Genomic DNA, 15625 nt, shown 5'->3' with positions numbered 1-15625 from the left:
CTCACAGCACATGTCGAATCCACTTCCATTCACTCGAGGTCCGTGCGTTGCGCTAGTCTGAATTTTCCGTCTACTCCTTCACCTTCTTCTTTGCTACAAAAGCACGCTCCCCCTCACGAGCAGACATCATATACCCAATACTCAAAACTTACAACAAAGGGTCAAACACGTCATCGCCAAACATGGCGATCTGCAAGCAGTGCAACACCTTCGCGCCACCACACCACTTCCGCGGAGGCTGCGCCGACCACAGCAACGAGATCTGTGCCGCGTGCTTCGACAGACATGCCCTCGAGACGCTTCACGAGACTCGAGTCTTCAAGGTCGACTGCATGCAGTGCGGTGAGGTCTTGAGGGAGTCTGAGGTTGACCAACGCCTGTCGAGAGCTGGCAGGAGAGAGTAAGTTGTATCTAGTCCTTCTGTCTTGGTTCTTAGCTGACTCGAATGATTTCAGACTCAACATTATGAAGTACTACGTGTCGCTGGCTGGCACAAAGGGGAAGATCCTGTGGAGGAGTCCGACGAAGAGGATTATGTCATGGTCGAGAAGAAGGGAGCGTTGACGGAAATGAACGGTGGGTGGAAGGGCGGAAACAAGAAGAAGAGCAGCAAGAAGGGCGAGTCGTGCGTCGTAATGTGAGAGGTCTTAAGCGCTTGAGGTGCAATAAGGAGATGGCGCTGTGCGACGGAGCACATGCGACTGAAGGCACGGGCGGCGGCGGGTTGTCGTAAGAACAGGCAATGAGAAACGCAAGCGGTCGGCAGTCTTCGACATTGGCGCTCGCAAGCCAGTCACGAATCGAGCCTGCAAAAGTTCTTTTTCTCTATTCTTTCATAGCTTGCAGCATTCGTCTCCGCATGCAAGAAAAAGTACCACCTCTTACTTTTGGCAGTGCCTATCGCACTGTAGGATTCTCATCATCGCCCTCTCACATTCGTACATCGTGTATCCCGCTCGGTCCTTGATCGTTATAATCCGTCCTCGTCATATACCCCTTGCTCGACCCTCCATCGACAATGAACAGCAGCTTGCCCGCAACTTGTGCACCAAGGAAAGTCGCTTCCTCATACCCGACCTCCTTCCACTCAGGAAAGTATTCAGGGATCTTGGCGATCTTGATGCTGGTCGGCGTCTGCCCGTGCCCACTTGAATGCATTCCGTGCGGTACAGGTGAGTGGCCCATGGATTGCGAGGGATGAAGTTGTGGATTCTGTGCTGTCAAGGCAGCATGCAGGAGAGGGTTGACTCCACCATGCTGAGGCTGCTGGCCGGGTTGTGGTGTATTCGCGCCCGTGGCGATCGGTGTCGAGAAATTTGAGGGTAGCTCTGATGTGAAAATTGTTGCTGATGAAGGCGAGATGATGTACTTGGCTTGCAGCGTTGCGACCAAGGCCTCCTTAAAGCCTCGTACCTTCGCTCCATTGCCGAGGATAATGAGGGAGTCCCACAGCTCGCTACGCTTCCCGATCTCGCCACATGACAGTATTGTTCGATGGATGGCATCGGCAAGTCGTTCGAGGATACCGCCTGTCGCTGCTTGAAAGCGCTCGGCTCCAACCTCGATCTCCCGTCGAAGTCCTCCAGTAGGCGCATTCTCCGTCGTACCGTCTTGCTGTTCGAACGAGGCATCTGCAGGCTTATCCGACGTTGCCGATTGTGGCTCTGGTGTCTTTTGTTTCTTGCTTGATCCGTCTAGCGCAGTCTGCATGTCTACCAGCTCCTGTGCGCTCTTGCCTGCCTTCTTCATCGCATCGTGAAGCGCAAAGTCTTCATAGACGAAAGTGTTTCGCGCTCGCTTAGAGTTGGGTAACCTCGCAGGCTTGTTCTGTTGCTGTTGTGCTTGCCCTTCACTCGGCTTTCGCTGCTTGGCTGCCGCTTTCTCCTGCTTCTCACGTTCTTTTTGTGCCAAGTATTCGGCCATATTGCCGCTCGTGACAATGCTTGCGACATCCAGTACACCTTCTTCATCCTCAAGTTTCTTCTCCTCACCGACTTGAGTGCCAGGTCCCGGCCCTAGTGGAAGTTCGCCCGCTATTGACTGTTTCCGCTGCCCAGGCGCAGCACCACCAGCGCCTGTTGACGCCGCGGCCGCAGGATTTTCAGCTCCAGCTTCCGCATCTGGCAGTTCCACATCTGCTCCCAGAATCTCGCAGATCGGACTTCGCTTCAACTGTTCGCAGACGTCTCGATTGAAGCCTTTTCTCCCTGCCAGAAGCTCCACCAAGCGATCCGTCATTGCATTTCCTCCGCAATCCGGAACAGCGATTCCACGCCCGACATCCTGGAGCACGAAATCGACCACACAGCTGACATCTGCCTTGTTCAGACCCACATCTACCACTGTGGCAGTTGGAATACCGTAAGCATACGTCGTGGCCACCGCAGAATCCATCATAGCCAGAGCAGGCGTCTTGAACTTCTCAAAGACGAATTGCGCGACCTTTTCGTACTCCTTGTGAGTCCAGCACGGTTCTGCTATCAGAAGGATGGGCGTGTGAAAAGGCGGGTTGACGGTATTGTAGACATGCTCCAGCAGCGCATAGAAACAGGGCCAGTCCACAATGCTGCCGTTCTGAATGGGCCATACTGCACCCTCCTCTGATATGCGATCCTCTTCCCACTCGGCCTCGTCTGTCTTCGTTTCGCCATTTGTCGTGCCGTTTTCGGTGCCATTCTCAGTTGATGATACAACCTTCTCCTTCTTCCGAATCTTGATCGGCTCGTATTCTCCCTTTTGCTCGCCAGGAAACATTCGCGATCGAAGTCGGTATCGTGCTGGTGTGAAAGATTCGGGCAGGCCTAATTGCGCCAGCGTGGTTTGCGAGCCCGGCGCGATGATCTGAGACGCGGTGTTAGTGCCATTGCAACAGACTGTGGCTGCTCAACAACATACAAAGATCTGATCATCGCGAAAAGGCGGCATGCTGGGCAGTGCCTAATCGCGGTCGTGGGTGCTATAGGTTTACTGTATGGTGGATAGTTGCAGCCTCACGGCGTCTGGGCGGAGTTGTTAGTGCGCGTTCAGATCGCAGTCCGTACGCGACGCCGAAACGGTATTCAGATGGGCCCAAATGGCAGGTGGCTGATAGTCACTCAAGGGCAAGTTGCTGGCAATCCAGAAGTACGCGACAAAGCTGGAGTCCAACGCGCTCTCCGACTATCCGACGATGTCAACTTTTATCCGTCTTGGCATTGCGAGTAACCGGGCGGGCCACTTGTGCAGGTCCAAGGCCAGGCGTCGTCATGTGGAAAAACGAACAGTTTCAAGAAGACCTTAAGCGCCTTGCATAGACCGGCCTCAGGCTCTTCTTGACACGAGTGAGCCACTCGTTGTCGACTCGCAATTTGGTAACGTTGCTTAGCAGCCCGTCCCAGCCACCTGTCAATTTGTGGCTGAATTTACGACTGCTGCCCAACCTGATCATCGTTCCGGGGAAAAAAATCAATACATCGCGACCCGACGCAAGACTGTAGCAGACACTTGTGCATTGTAAGACAGACATACCATGCGACGAGACAACAACCGCAACTGGAGCTTGATCGTGGCGTTAGCTGGCCAACTTATCGAGACCGTCGGCGGCTGAGCCAATGGCGAGTGAGCAGCGGCGAAGCAACTCTCGCGCATTAAGTCGCGTGCGCGATATCCGACCAGGGAAGAGGATTGTATTATGCGAAGACGGTCGGTCATCAAGTTTTTTGGGATCCGAGGTGACACAAGGACTTGAAGGAAGCTGACGAGCATGCTGCAGGGACATGGTTGAACTCTAGTAGCGACAGCCTCAAGAACAGTCTCGCTATCCCCAGCAACATCACCCGCATCTCCAGAGCTATCAAACCCGTCAGCTCGGATGGTATACAGCAGATTGTATATTACCATTGGGGAGTTGGGGCAGGTGGCGGTATCACGAATAAGCTTCTTGGCATTTCTGGTGAAGGTCTAGCACAGATTGTCCGCGAAGGGTATACTTTCATCGCCAATAACTACCAGCCTGGAGATGAGATTTTTATCTTTGGGTTTTCTCGAGGCGCATTCAGTGCCCGCAGCATAGCAGGTCTTATTGGCGACGTGGGAGTGCTGACAAAGGATGGCTTGCCTTATCTTGCTGAGATTTTCCGGGATACCCAACACCAACATGATCCGGACTACGTGCCGAAGCACCCAGATCTCCCATTTCCCAACAAGCCGCCTGCTTCAAGTCCGGAGTACAGGGAGGAATTGGCCCGGCGGCGCTTGACGAATCCCGAAGTCCCCGTTCGAGTAATAGGCGTGTGGGATACCGTAGGAAGTCTAGGAACGCCAAAGATAGGATGGCTTACTCGGCTGGGTCTGCAATCTGCTACGATGAAAGAGTTGTCATTCTACGATACATCTCTTGGCAACCATATCGAGTATGCTTTCCAGGCCTTGGCACTGGACGAAAGACGATTCGCCTTCCCGCCGACGTTATGGGAGAAGTTCGAAGACAACACCACTGTATTGCGCCAAGTATGGTTTCCGGGAGCGCATAGCAATGTCGGCGGAGGCTATGATGATCAGCAGATCGCCACTATCAGCTTGGCCTGGATGATGGCACAGTGCCAACCTTTCCTAGACTTCGATCTCGATTACGTACACGAACAGTACGAGGATGTGGAGGACTACTACGAGAAAACTGATCAAAAATCGCGAAGGTGGAGCTTTGGAAAAATCTTCAGTGGCATGGAAGGAGTCTATGCGCTTGGCGGAAGCAAAATCAGAACGCCTGGACGCTATACTGCTGTTGATCCAACAAATGGTCGTCAGACAGACGACCCCCTTATGGAGACCCACGAATACATTCATCCTTCTGTGCGCGCGAGATACAAGTTGCGAGGACCAGGACTGAACGACAGAGGAGATTACGACTGCAGAGCAATGCAAGATTGGAAGCTCGTAATTGAGTCGCCCGAGGATGGCGCTGCAAAGCGCCCTAATATCTTTTGGAAAGCACGAGATCGACCTGCAGATGGCTTTGTGAAAGTCTTGCCTGAAGCACCACTTTGGCAGTTGGAGACAGAAATTCTTGGATATGATCGTGAGACGGAAGAGTATGTTATGCGGCCGAGCGCGGTGAAGCAGGGGAGGAGGAAGAGTTCGAGAAGGACTGGCAGTCGCGTGATATCACCTGCGAGGAGTCCGAGAGGGGGAGGCAGTCGGGCGATATCGCCTGTGAGAAGTCCGCGGGAGAGGGTCGTGTTTGAAGAGAGAGTCGAGGAGCGCCAGAGAGATGGGAGTCGCATGCCTTCTATGTCGAGAGGAAGGCGAGAGAGGGATCTGGAAGAAGTCAGTTCGCCTGGGAGAAGAAGTTCGAGGTACAGGTAGAGCGACAAATGCTCGGTGCAAACCGTGTCGTCAGTCAAATCGAAGGCTCTGCGCGGCGCGTCTTCGCGTGTATGTTTGCTCGATGTGACGCGCGCACAGACCGCTGGAGCAGAGCTCGAGTGCTTCTCAAAGCTTCGACGGACAAAGTAAGCTGCACAGCACATCGACTTCGACCAACAGCGAGATCGCGGACATGGCCTCCGAAGATGGCGACGTTCAGATCGTGCCGGACAGTCAATTTGTGCTCTCGTGTGAGAACGAACTCACCGGCCACAGGTGTGCCAAATGAAAACTTCAGGAGTTTGGCAGCTAAACATTTTCAGCATCCGAGTCTTCATATGCCCCATTGTCATGGCACTGGCATTTCCGATCTTCCAAGAGACGCTACAGAAACGCATGACAGCCAATTCCTACGACGAGGACATACAGCAGAGTATCCGTCACGCTCGTCTGCTGCCATATCCAAGCGAGACCGTCGATCTGCGCACGAAATTGCAGAGCTCACCACGTTGCGTTGAAGAGCTGGAAATAAGCGTTGCGACATGCCAACCGGCAGTGTGGGTGAATCTGTGTTGGGCCATGCACCGCGAATTCTACTGGCGTCAAGACTTCTCTCTGACGGGGATGTCGGCAATGCTGGACGTCGTTGGAACCTACGAGATCTCTGGGCGTGCAAAGTACACAGTCTGCAGCCAAATCTGCTGGACCCTTGAGAACGCAGCAAAGACAGCGCTGGACCTGCCATATGACGATGCGAGACTGAAGAGCCTCCTTCACATCGCCTCTCGGCTGCACGAAAACGGTACAAGCATGAAGTACCTCAGCAGCGCCTGCCGGTCTATCCTAGAACTGGTGCCGTCAACGATGTCTCGAGCATCTCTGCTCAGCCAACAGCTCCTCGAAGACGAGTGTGGTTAGTCGACAGTTCATAATGCAGTGCTTGGACCCATACTGATGAGGAAGTAGACGACGTCCTGGAACACCGCGTTGACAAAGTGCACAAGATCTTATGCGCACTCAAAGAAAAGGTCAAAAGTGAAACGAAATCTACAAGCGTGTGCCCAAATGGCTGCTCCTACGTCAGTAACCGAGGCCCTGCATTTGTTCGCCATCTTTTTGAGCTCAAACTCTTGCCAGTAGACGAGCTGTTAATGCAATCTGCTCGTGAGATTGGCTCCAAACTGAAGAATTTCAGTCTCGAGCATCTAAGTCAGCTCAAGCCGTGCTCAGGACGAAAAGGTATTGATTGCAAAGGCATGCAAATGGTGAGCACATCCAAGCTGGTCAAAGAAATCCGTTCGTTAGCGAGGCATCTCGATGACAGGTACGATGTATCCTGCCTTGCATGCCTCTGTGGTGTCGAGATCGAACCGCACAGATGCTGGGACGAAGAAGGAAATGCGATTGATCTGTGAATATTGCATCAGGAGAAGATATAATGAGCACAGTGAGAGGCCAGAACCGCAAGAGTGACACGAAGAAGACATCAACCACACATAAAGACGGGCGGATTGTCTTGAACGGGCGGAGTGATATAGGTAAGATACGGTCGAAAAGGGCCGCTAGGTAACAGAAGATCTTGCATACCCCATGCCCGCCACAAGATTTGTCAGGGCACCCCAATGTCCTTCCATCAAGCCATCACTGCTGTCATTCACTCTATAACTACGCAGCAACCACTTGCGCCCTCGGAAACATGCGCAACCTCGCCAGGCCAGCATAGAGAACAGCAAGTCACTTTCATAACAGTCTCCAGAGCCAGCCGCAACATCGTATCCGACATGCAGATCCCCTCTATTGCGCCCAGATCCTACGCATCCGTACAAGTAGGCGGAGCCGCTCCAACTTCCGCCGGGTCCTCCGGGAGCGGAACACAACAGGATGCGGTAAGTCTGCCGAATTCATCTTCACCAAACCCGAAAAAGCAGCGCTCGCCTACATTAGCACATCGGCGAGTCTGTGAAATAATTTAGTGAAAGCAATTCCCTGAGAGAAAGCTAATGTGTCTGCTTACTACATCGCAATTCACTCGAATGCCACCAGGGGCATCGCATACGTTGCGGAAGGGATCGCATACGCCCTCAGTCTTTTGATCGTTCAGCAAGCATTTTCTTTAGGTTGGAAATGTCGAGAGCTAACCTGGCTAAGCTGGCTATACACATGGCCGGCGTAGAAGGAAGTCAGAAGGATTGTCTTGTACAGCATGGTGGTCAGATTTGGTGTTGGTCGTTCAAAAGATCTCGAAGCTTGTCTTCAGTTCGCAACAGGTATGACCGCGCACCTCGTTACGATATGACTTATATGCACAGCCTTCTAACGGTCAGGCTAGGAGAATCTCTACTGTGTGCTGCCGGTATAGCCTGTTTTGCCGGATCCTTGGTATATCTTCGGAGGCTGCAATAAGTCGACGTTTTGGGCTGTTTGGAGTCTAGATCTACTTGCCAAGCTTCCAAGGTCTGAGATGGCCAGGGAATCAGGTCAGCAGACAGTCCGTGGTGAACGGAAGCAGAGAAAAATCGACGGGCGAGCTAAGCATGAGTCTTTGCGCGCATCGCTGAGCGTACGGCAAGACTTCATGGCGGCTAAGAAACTGTCGACTTCCCACAGATATGCGAATGTCATTAGAATATTACGCAGTCGTAGGTCGATGGCAGCCCAAGACGGAGACCGACGAAGTGGAAGACTTGTGGCTTGATTATATTCTGTAGAATTCTATGCAGCGGCAGCAATTGCGGCAATGATCACGATAACCCCCACAGCGGATATACCTCTTCGGCTAGCAGCAGAGACATTCGTGGTCGTTGAGCTGGAATTGCCTGTGGGCTCACCAGCCGTAGCAGGAGAGCTAACGGCAGGAGACTTTCCACTATTTGTAGTATCACTCTCGTTCGAGGCATTCAAAGCAGATGATTCGCCACTAGACGACTCTGCTGCCGGATAGGTTCCAGATGCCAAAGGGCTTGAACCGGGTAAGCCAAAGTTCGCAGTATCCTTGTGTGCAGAGGATGCCACGGACTGATCGTTGTCACTTGGCGCAAGTGACGATGCCGAATAGCGATCAGGACCGCTAACGCCGTGGGGGCCTTGCCCAGATAACACTGGTGGAACGTCGCTTGACCCATCCGAAGCGGCATTCGTGTTGCCTGATGTTGTAGGAGAAACATTTTCACCAGGTGAGCCTTCTTGTGCAACCTGTAAATTCTCTATTCGTCCAGGCTGAGAGTTCGAAGATGATGATGCGCCAGATTCGTGACCAGATCCAGAAGCCTCTGACGAGGCATGTCTGTTGCTTCCGGAGTCTCCAGATTGAAGATAGTCGTCGCTTTCTGAGGCTCCTGATTTGTGGGATGCGGTGTCTTCTGATTTTTGAGATTCGGTGCCTCCTGGTTTGAGAGCGTCACTGCCTCCTGGTGAAGTAACTGCGCCTTCTGTCCCCGGAGAGTACGATGTGCTGCCGCTGACATCTTCTGATGGAGGCGACATGCCCCCAGACGAGGAGGAGCCGCCGTTGACATTGTGAAGCTGACCGTCCGACGAGATTTTGTTGCTAGAGATCTCAGGATTCGTCTCAGGATTCGGGTTGACAGGCGATTGACTGTCTGCTTGTTGCTGATCGGGGTGTTTCGATTGCTCGCTGCTGCTTCCATCACCGTTGTGGTTGTCGCCACCCTGATTATGGTTTCCCATTTCAGAATGGTGAGCAGCTTCGGCCTTGGGCTGCGTTGCATCTGGGGCCGTGTATGGCGTGAACTTGACTGGTCCAGCTGTGCGTCTCAATACCACCGCAGGAATTTTCTGAATAGCTGGAGGACCTGGTGCCCCTAGCATGGGACCTGGGCTCTCTGGAGGTGGCCCTGTTTCTGAGAAGTTGGCCGGGATCGTGAAGTTTTGCATGGAGGGCCGTGGAGTTTTACAAGCGGATGAAGCGCTTGTCCTCGTTGATGAGCAGGTCCCTGGCCTGTTGCCTCCAAGCTGTTGGACGACTGTCGATAGACTATCAAGATACGCAAGCAGTGGAGTCGGCAGGTGGCCAAAGTGGAGCTCTTTGATCGCATTCGTGCCAGCCGTTGGAGTGTATATTAGTGATGCTGGGTCGGTGGTAGCTGGTAAGAAGATAGGATGGACATCTTTTGCCTGAACGCATGCTGTAGGGGCTGGAGTTGGCGCGGCAACACCGCTGAAGTTCTCAAAAGAAGCGTAAGTTGTTGGATACGTCCTGCTCTCAAGTCAGTCACAAGAGCGAGGCTTTACCCGTGAATCTGGACTTACAATGTCGCGCCGTCAGTGACCCAGATCGTGGTCGAGTTGTCTTCAAATACCGTCGGCATGCCGGAATGAGTTGGCAGACCCGGTGGAGCGATTGTCTCATACCCATACGTGACATTGGTGCCATTGGGAAGGCCTGTCACGCATGGTATGATCGTGACATCGACTGTCTGTGTGATGTTATACGGAAAGGTTAGAGTTTTGGTGGAAGCCCCAAGTAGACACGAAGCGCACGTCACTGCGGGCCGCGTGCAACTTGAGTTACTCGAAGGGAGGAGCGGAGCGTGCATGATTGCTCTTGCGAGGTGCTAACGTTGCTCGCATCCAGAACCAAACTTGGAAGCAGTCGACGATCGGCTGGATGATTGATATTCTGCTCGTGCCGGAAGCCCACAGTGAAGCAACGAGACCGCTCGCGCTCCACAGCACAAGAATGAACGAATATCGCACAAACGCGACTAAAAGCAAAAGAAGCAGAACTGCGCGTATTTTAAAGTAGAGCTGAGAGCTGAGACCAGCCTCGCTTGATGAACGACAGCCCTTCCTGACACCAGGATTGACCGAAAGGTTCACCACACACGCGCAGCACCTATCGTTATTTTGGGGAAACCCTAACCGAATCTGCTAACGATTCTTCACTTCAGTAAACTATTAGTTGACGCCTGGATGTACAAAGACACATGCGAACACAGATCGTGCATCACCTATTTGGTGTGCAGGATATCGCTATTGATTTCTCAGAGATGTGAAAGCATAGAATTCTGCTTCGAAGGTGTCAGATGGTGCGATCGAGATGCCCGCAAGAGTTTGTTGATTAGGGCCGCATGTCTCACGAGCATGGGGATGCTGGGAATTCACGCACTTGAGACATGGGATGCCCAGCCCGCCTTTCGCGCCCTTGACCGAAGAAGCAAGTGTTCCAACACAAACCCCACGCTGCGGAAACGTCCGCAGAACATAAGCTCTGCAAGCCCTCGTGCTCAAACTGGTCCCGACTTCCCTGAGCATGAAAATGATCACCATTCTGGTGCTACCGAGCGTCAAGTCAGATTTGACCATGTCTCTCACGTTCAAATCATCTGTTCTCGTGTTGAGGAGATCTTGAGGTGGCGGTCACAATATACAGGCTGGTCTTTCATGGTGACCAGGACCATGCCGCATTCTACTTCACCTCTAATCCTGCAATCTTCCGGATGGGGAGGCAACGATGGCAACTGGTCCACCTATCAGCTGAACGTCGGCACACCACCACAGGGCTTTAGCGTTCTTCCCTCAACGACCAGCAGTGAAATTTGGGTACCAGTCCCGGAAGGCTGTAACGCCTCGATTGCGGGATGTGCGAGCTCCAGAGGAGTGCAAAGCTTCAATGGCGTACAGAGTAGTGGTTTCCAATTCAACGAATCGAGTAGCTGGAAACAGATTGGGATCTATGGACTCAGTGGATACGATGATCTGTTTCCTGATTCTGGCGACGCCGCTTTGTACGGCTTGGATAATATCTCGCTAAACTCACCTGCCAACACTTCGACATTTGGTAGTCAAATTGTTGGCGGCATATCTAGCTACAACTTCTGGCTCGGGATGTTTGGTCTTGGAATACAGCCTGGAACCTTCTCCAATTTACCGAATAATGCAACCACACTGTTAGAGTCAGCTAAGGAGATTGGCCTCTCTCCTGCGGCCTCGTATGGATTCTACGCTGGTGCAGCCTACCGCAAGTCAGACAACACAGAACGCAGTATTGAGCACGAAAGCTAACAATTTGCACAGGCAGTGCGCCGGGCAGCGTCGTTCTAGGAGGCTATGATCAGGCAGCTTTCGAGCCTAGCAATATTACCTTTCCAACGATATTTGCAGGAGCAAGGTCACTCACAGTACGACTCAAGAGCTTAGTAGTCACGAACACTCCTCAAGGAGCTGTGTCACCAATGATTGACACCTCTGGGCTAAATGTCTCGATAGACTCTACGGTCGCACAGATCTGGCTTCCTGGCACAATATGTGACGTCCTGTCTGACGCGCTTGGCTTGCATTATGACAATGGCACTGAATTGTACTTTGTAAACGCTACCATGCATGAGACTCTGCTCAACTATGCACCAGAGTTTACCTTCATGATAGCAGCACCGTCGATGATCAACAAAACCACGGCTATCGTGCTCCCATACGCAGCTTTTGATCAGCAAATAGGCCAGCCGTGGTCTACCACGAACACAACATATTTTCCAATCAGGAGAGCAGCGAATGACACTCAACTTGTGCTTGGTCGTACGTTTCTCCAAGAAGCCTATCTTATTGTCGATTGGGAGCGACAGAACTTCACGCTTGGACAATCCTTACACAGACCCGGGGTTTCCAGCGATATCGTGGCGATTCATCCAGTCTCGTCTCGAAAGGACAAATCAAGCGAAGTCACTGCAGGTGCGACCTCCGGTATCGTAATCGGTGTGGTGCTGCTGGCCTTGTTGGTATTCGGCGGAGGCTACTTTCTTCGACGACACAGCAGGCGTAGAAGGCAGCAAGATGAGGCGAGCCGTACTCACATTGCAGAATTGGATGGCAAGGCCGAATCACCTGTTGGCGTGGAGTTGATGTCCAACAATGTACACGAGATGTCATCCCCACCTGCAATGGCTGAGAAGGAGGCCAGTTTTGGAGGAAAACTCGAGCTCGAAGGCTGTGACGGCGCCCACTTAGTAGAGAATGGCGAAATATACGAGTTGCCCGGACATGATGTTGGCCATGAGATGGACAGCGCGATTGCGAAAATCTCCGCGGAACGGTGAGTCTCACCAGATTTTACGTACATTGAAGGTGGACTGATTTCTCCTCGCAGCGGCGCAGCGGATGTTGATGAGAAGGCCTCAACAAGATAAAGGAGACCCAGGACGAATTCGAGAACCTGCGACTGCCAGGAGCATCAAAAGACCATAATTTGCGACACGGTGTATTTGACTTCAACTCGTATGTCAAATCTATACAAGTACGAATGAGGAACGGTGGGCCGACTTTGTTGGCCATTTCGTCACCCCTGCATCGCTGGGCGTTGCGACTTCCGCAACTTCACTTTACATTAGCAAAGCTTGCAACGGCGACGGGCACCGCTGCAGTGGCGCAGGCACATTCGACAACGACGATCAGATACTTGGCTTCCACTGCCGCCCTCGACTACCACAATCCTGTCAAGCTGCAAATTGCACTATTCAGGATGACTGCCGTCGGTGTGGTGAACGTTGCGCCAGACGGCAATGTCGCTTTGATCTGTGGTGGTCAGGGCAAAGGCGACAGACAGTGCGTGCGCCTCCAGCAGATGTCTCACATGTGACACAGCTGACGAGAAGCAGGCTCAAGATTATCGTCTCGTCCGCAGTCCTCAGTCTCGGCTCCACGGTATTCAAAGCTATGCTGAATTCGAAGCTCAAGGTACGCAGCGGTCGATTGGGCTACCGAAGCGTTTTACTGACACCTCGCAGGAAGGAACCACACTTGCCAAAACTTCAAGCGTCGAGATACCACTTCCGGAAGACGACTCAGCGGCTTTGTTGACGCTGTGCAAACTGCTTCACTTGCATGATATCGAGCACGAAGAGCAGACTGCAGATCACACACTTCAGCTCGCACTCCTGGCGGACAAGTATGACTGCTGTGGCGCACTCAGAGTGTTCTACCGTATCTGGGTGCAGAAAGCATACGACAGGACCAAGGATCATGACACCAGTGTGAAGCTTTTCGCCGCCTGTTTCTACATGAAGCTGCCTACGCACTTCCAAATGTACGGAAGGAGACTGCTTTACAGAGCAGAAGGTGCTATTGTACTCTCCGCAGCAGGCGAATGTGCAGCCTCGCTCGAGTATGTGGCAGGTACGTACATTGAGGAACTTCCCAAAGGACAATTCGCTGATTCTAAGCCAAAGAAGCGCTGACCGCGCAACGGAGATCGTGGATCGCCGAGGTGGTGCGTATTGTGGAAAAGCTCATCAAGCAAGAGTTCGAAATGAATGTCACCTCAGATTCCACTCATGAGTGCCGTCACGCCTGCACTTACCGCGTCGATCGAGCGAAGGCATTCGGAAAGTGGCTTTTTACATCTGCCGTCTGGCCGCTGAGCACAATCCTAAAGCATGACATTTTCCGCTTGATCGACGCCCTCCAGGACCTCAGCCCAGACTGGATTGGATCAGCATCTCTCTGCAGTGGATGGGGAGGCAAGCAGTGTTGCGGGCTCCGTATGCCTGATGAGAAGACTCTAGCCACTGAGCTTGGAGCTTTGTCCGACAAAATTCAACATGCACGCATCGAACTGTGTCTTGAATGTGTCAGATCTGCCAATGTTCAGGATTTGCGCGGCTGCAAGAAAGGTCACTGAGGTTCGGTACCGAAGATGAGCTCAAGGTTGGTGCTGCTTCATTTAGACGGATCGAGGAGTGCTAGCGAGACTTTGTCCAGATGGACGTACGCGTGACAGCGAGTAGTAACAATGAGCTCACATAATTGAGACCGTGAGCGCATTTTGTGCGAGAAGCGTTGAAAGTGAAGCGAGCTGTGATGGCTAGAGCTTTCACATGCAAGCCAAGGCGACAGGGGTGCTTAGCGTGTTTCGCGAGTAGCAGCGCTCAAGCAAGCAATGCAAACAGCTCAATTTCGTTCCTATCAACCCTGTCTACCAACCTTTCGATCACAACTTCGTGGACATGGCGGCCATCCACGAAATCTCATCGGAGGGCGACGTGAAGCTCATCTGCGGCAGCGAGGAGACAGGCGATGCGTATGTACAACAGGAGGCGAGATGCACTCGAGGCTGACGGAAGTGCAGGACGCACATCATTGTCTGCTCGGCTGTTCTGAGGCACGGTTCTCCTGTCTTCAAGGCGATGTTGGGTGCCAAGTTCAAGGTACCCATGCTACATGAAACGCCGCTGGAGCATTGCTGACCTTCAAATAGGAAGGCCACACTTTGGCGACCGGCGCGCGGCTCGACCTACCACTGCCCGATGATGACGCAGCAAGCATGTTGACCATTTGTCAAATCATGCACATGCGACCCGTAGCACCTGGAGTGCAGACTTCCGAGGCGTTCCTGAAGCTCGCGATCGTGGTCCACAAATACGATTGCAAGTCCGCGCTCGCGTATCAGATCATGGTCTGGATGCAGGGCACGCAACTTCACGAGTCTGACACGGACCGATTGAATCTATTCATTTCGGCCTATGTTCTGGACTCGGCTGCGGACTTCTACCGACTGGGACACGATGTTGTACTGCACAACAAATCCCTCTCTGTGGCCGACGACGTTCTGGGAATCGATAGGATGCTCAAAAAAGCCATCAGTACGTTCGATCATCTTACACTCAATGCGCGTCCGCTGACATTCATCTTGTAGCTGCCCTCCAAGCACATATTGAACGCGTAAAGGAACACACAGCAAGCCAAGTCGGCACCATTATCAAGCAGGAATGCACAGGTTTCGCGTTCACCAATACTCATTATCAGAACTGTAATCTCTGCGGCTGCTTCTACGTTTCAGATCGAAGCAACAAATTCATGGGGAAATTGTTCGAGAGCGACTTGTGGCCAATCACTTCCTTCACAAAGCAAACTCTGCACCAAATGTGCGAGGGACTCTCCTCCTTCCCGACCGGATGGTCCGAGTCTCAAGTGGTCTGCGGCTCATACTGCAGAAAACACTGCATGAAGAAGGATCAGGGCGTTCTAACCCATATGAAGCATATTGCAAGCTCGATCAAGCATGAGGCAATCAAGCCTTGTTTGGTTTGTGTCAAAGAAGGCCACATGCAGGCCAGGGGAATCTGCGAGAAGGGACACTGCAATTGAATAAGCACTTTTGCGATTCGGGAAGATTGGTGAAAGGTACTGATCAAGACGTATGCCACCAGACGCGAAAAAGCGCGTGGAACACTCGAAGTTCAGGCGATCAGCGGCAACATGAACACGATGTCGAGCTCGCTATCAGCTCAGCGAGTAGAACAACCAAAAAGTACAAGTATATCTAGCTGTG

The 15625-nt window shown here is 52.5% G+C and overlaps 8 protein-coding genes across 8 annotated transcripts; 6 read left to right on the top strand and 2 right to left on the bottom strand.

Moving 5' to 3' along the window:
- Positions 1-182: 182 nt before the first annotated feature.
- On the top strand, positions 183-564 carry RHO25_003852 (uncharacterized protein; the record flags this gene model as incomplete). Its single annotated transcript, XM_065602453.1, has 2 exons — positions 183-400; positions 456-564. The coding sequence occupies 2 exons, from the start codon at positions 183-185 to the stop codon at positions 562-564; spliced, it is 327 nt and encodes a 108-aa protein (XP_065458525.1).
- Positions 565-930: 366 nt separating this feature from the next.
- Positions 931-2925, bottom strand: RHO25_003851 (uncharacterized protein; the record flags this gene model as incomplete). The annotated part of the gene is made up of 2 exons (XM_023599327.2): positions 931-2841; positions 2896-2925. The coding sequence occupies 2 exons, from the start codon at positions 2923-2925 to the stop codon at positions 931-933; spliced, it is 1941 nt and encodes a 646-aa protein (XP_023456188.1).
- Positions 2926-3590: 665 nt separating this feature from the next.
- On the top strand, positions 3591-5343 carry RHO25_003850 (uncharacterized protein; the record flags this gene model as incomplete). Its single annotated transcript, XM_023599326.2, has 2 exons — positions 3591-3681; positions 3752-5343. 2 exons carry the CDS (start codon positions 3591-3593, stop codon positions 5341-5343), a joined length of 1683 nt encoding a protein of 560 aa, XP_023456187.1.
- Positions 5344-5536: 193 nt separating this feature from the next.
- On the top strand, positions 5537-6261 carry RHO25_003849 (uncharacterized protein; the record flags this gene model as incomplete). The annotated part of the gene is made up of 2 exons (XM_065602452.1): positions 5537-5619; positions 5667-6261. The coding sequence occupies 2 exons, from the start codon at positions 5537-5539 to the stop codon at positions 6259-6261; spliced, it is 678 nt and encodes a 225-aa protein (XP_065458524.1).
- A 1794-nt stretch (positions 6262-8055) lies between these two features.
- RHO25_003848 (uncharacterized protein) lies at positions 8056-9671 on the bottom strand (the record flags this gene model as incomplete). Its single annotated transcript, XM_023599324.2, has 2 exons — positions 8056-9559; positions 9613-9671. The coding sequence occupies 2 exons, from the start codon at positions 9669-9671 to the stop codon at positions 8056-8058; spliced, it is 1563 nt and encodes a 520-aa protein (XP_023455848.2).
- Positions 9672-10761: 1090 nt separating this feature from the next.
- Positions 10762-12485, top strand: RHO25_003847 (uncharacterized protein; the record flags this gene model as incomplete). The annotated part of the gene is made up of 3 exons (XM_065602451.1): positions 10762-11327; positions 11384-12391; positions 12446-12485. The coding sequence occupies 3 exons, from the start codon at positions 10762-10764 to the stop codon at positions 12483-12485; spliced, it is 1614 nt and encodes a 537-aa protein (XP_065458523.1).
- Positions 12486-12817: 332 nt separating this feature from the next.
- On the top strand, positions 12818-13532 carry RHO25_003846 (uncharacterized protein; the record flags this gene model as incomplete). Its single annotated transcript, XM_065602450.1, has 3 exons — positions 12818-12900; positions 12954-13032; positions 13083-13532. The coding sequence occupies 3 exons, from the start codon at positions 12818-12820 to the stop codon at positions 13530-13532; spliced, it is 612 nt and encodes a 203-aa protein (XP_065458522.1).
- A 768-nt stretch (positions 13533-14300) lies between these two features.
- Positions 14301-15441, top strand: RHO25_003845 (uncharacterized protein; the record flags this gene model as incomplete). Its single annotated transcript, XM_023599321.1, has 4 exons — positions 14301-14374; positions 14423-14501; positions 14552-14936; positions 14990-15441. 4 exons carry the CDS (start codon positions 14301-14303, stop codon positions 15439-15441), a joined length of 990 nt encoding a protein of 329 aa, XP_023456183.1.
- Between the last annotated feature and the right edge of the window lie 184 nt (positions 15442-15625).

This window comes from Cercospora beticola, chromosome 2 (assembly GCF_033473495.1).
Source record: "Cercospora beticola chromosome 2, complete sequence".
Lineage (NCBI taxonomy): Eukaryota > Fungi > Ascomycota > Dothideomycetes > Mycosphaerellales > Mycosphaerellaceae > Cercospora > Cercospora beticola.
The sequence above is the reverse complement of the archived record's forward strand: the minus strand, read 5'-3'. Positions and strand labels throughout refer to the sequence as shown.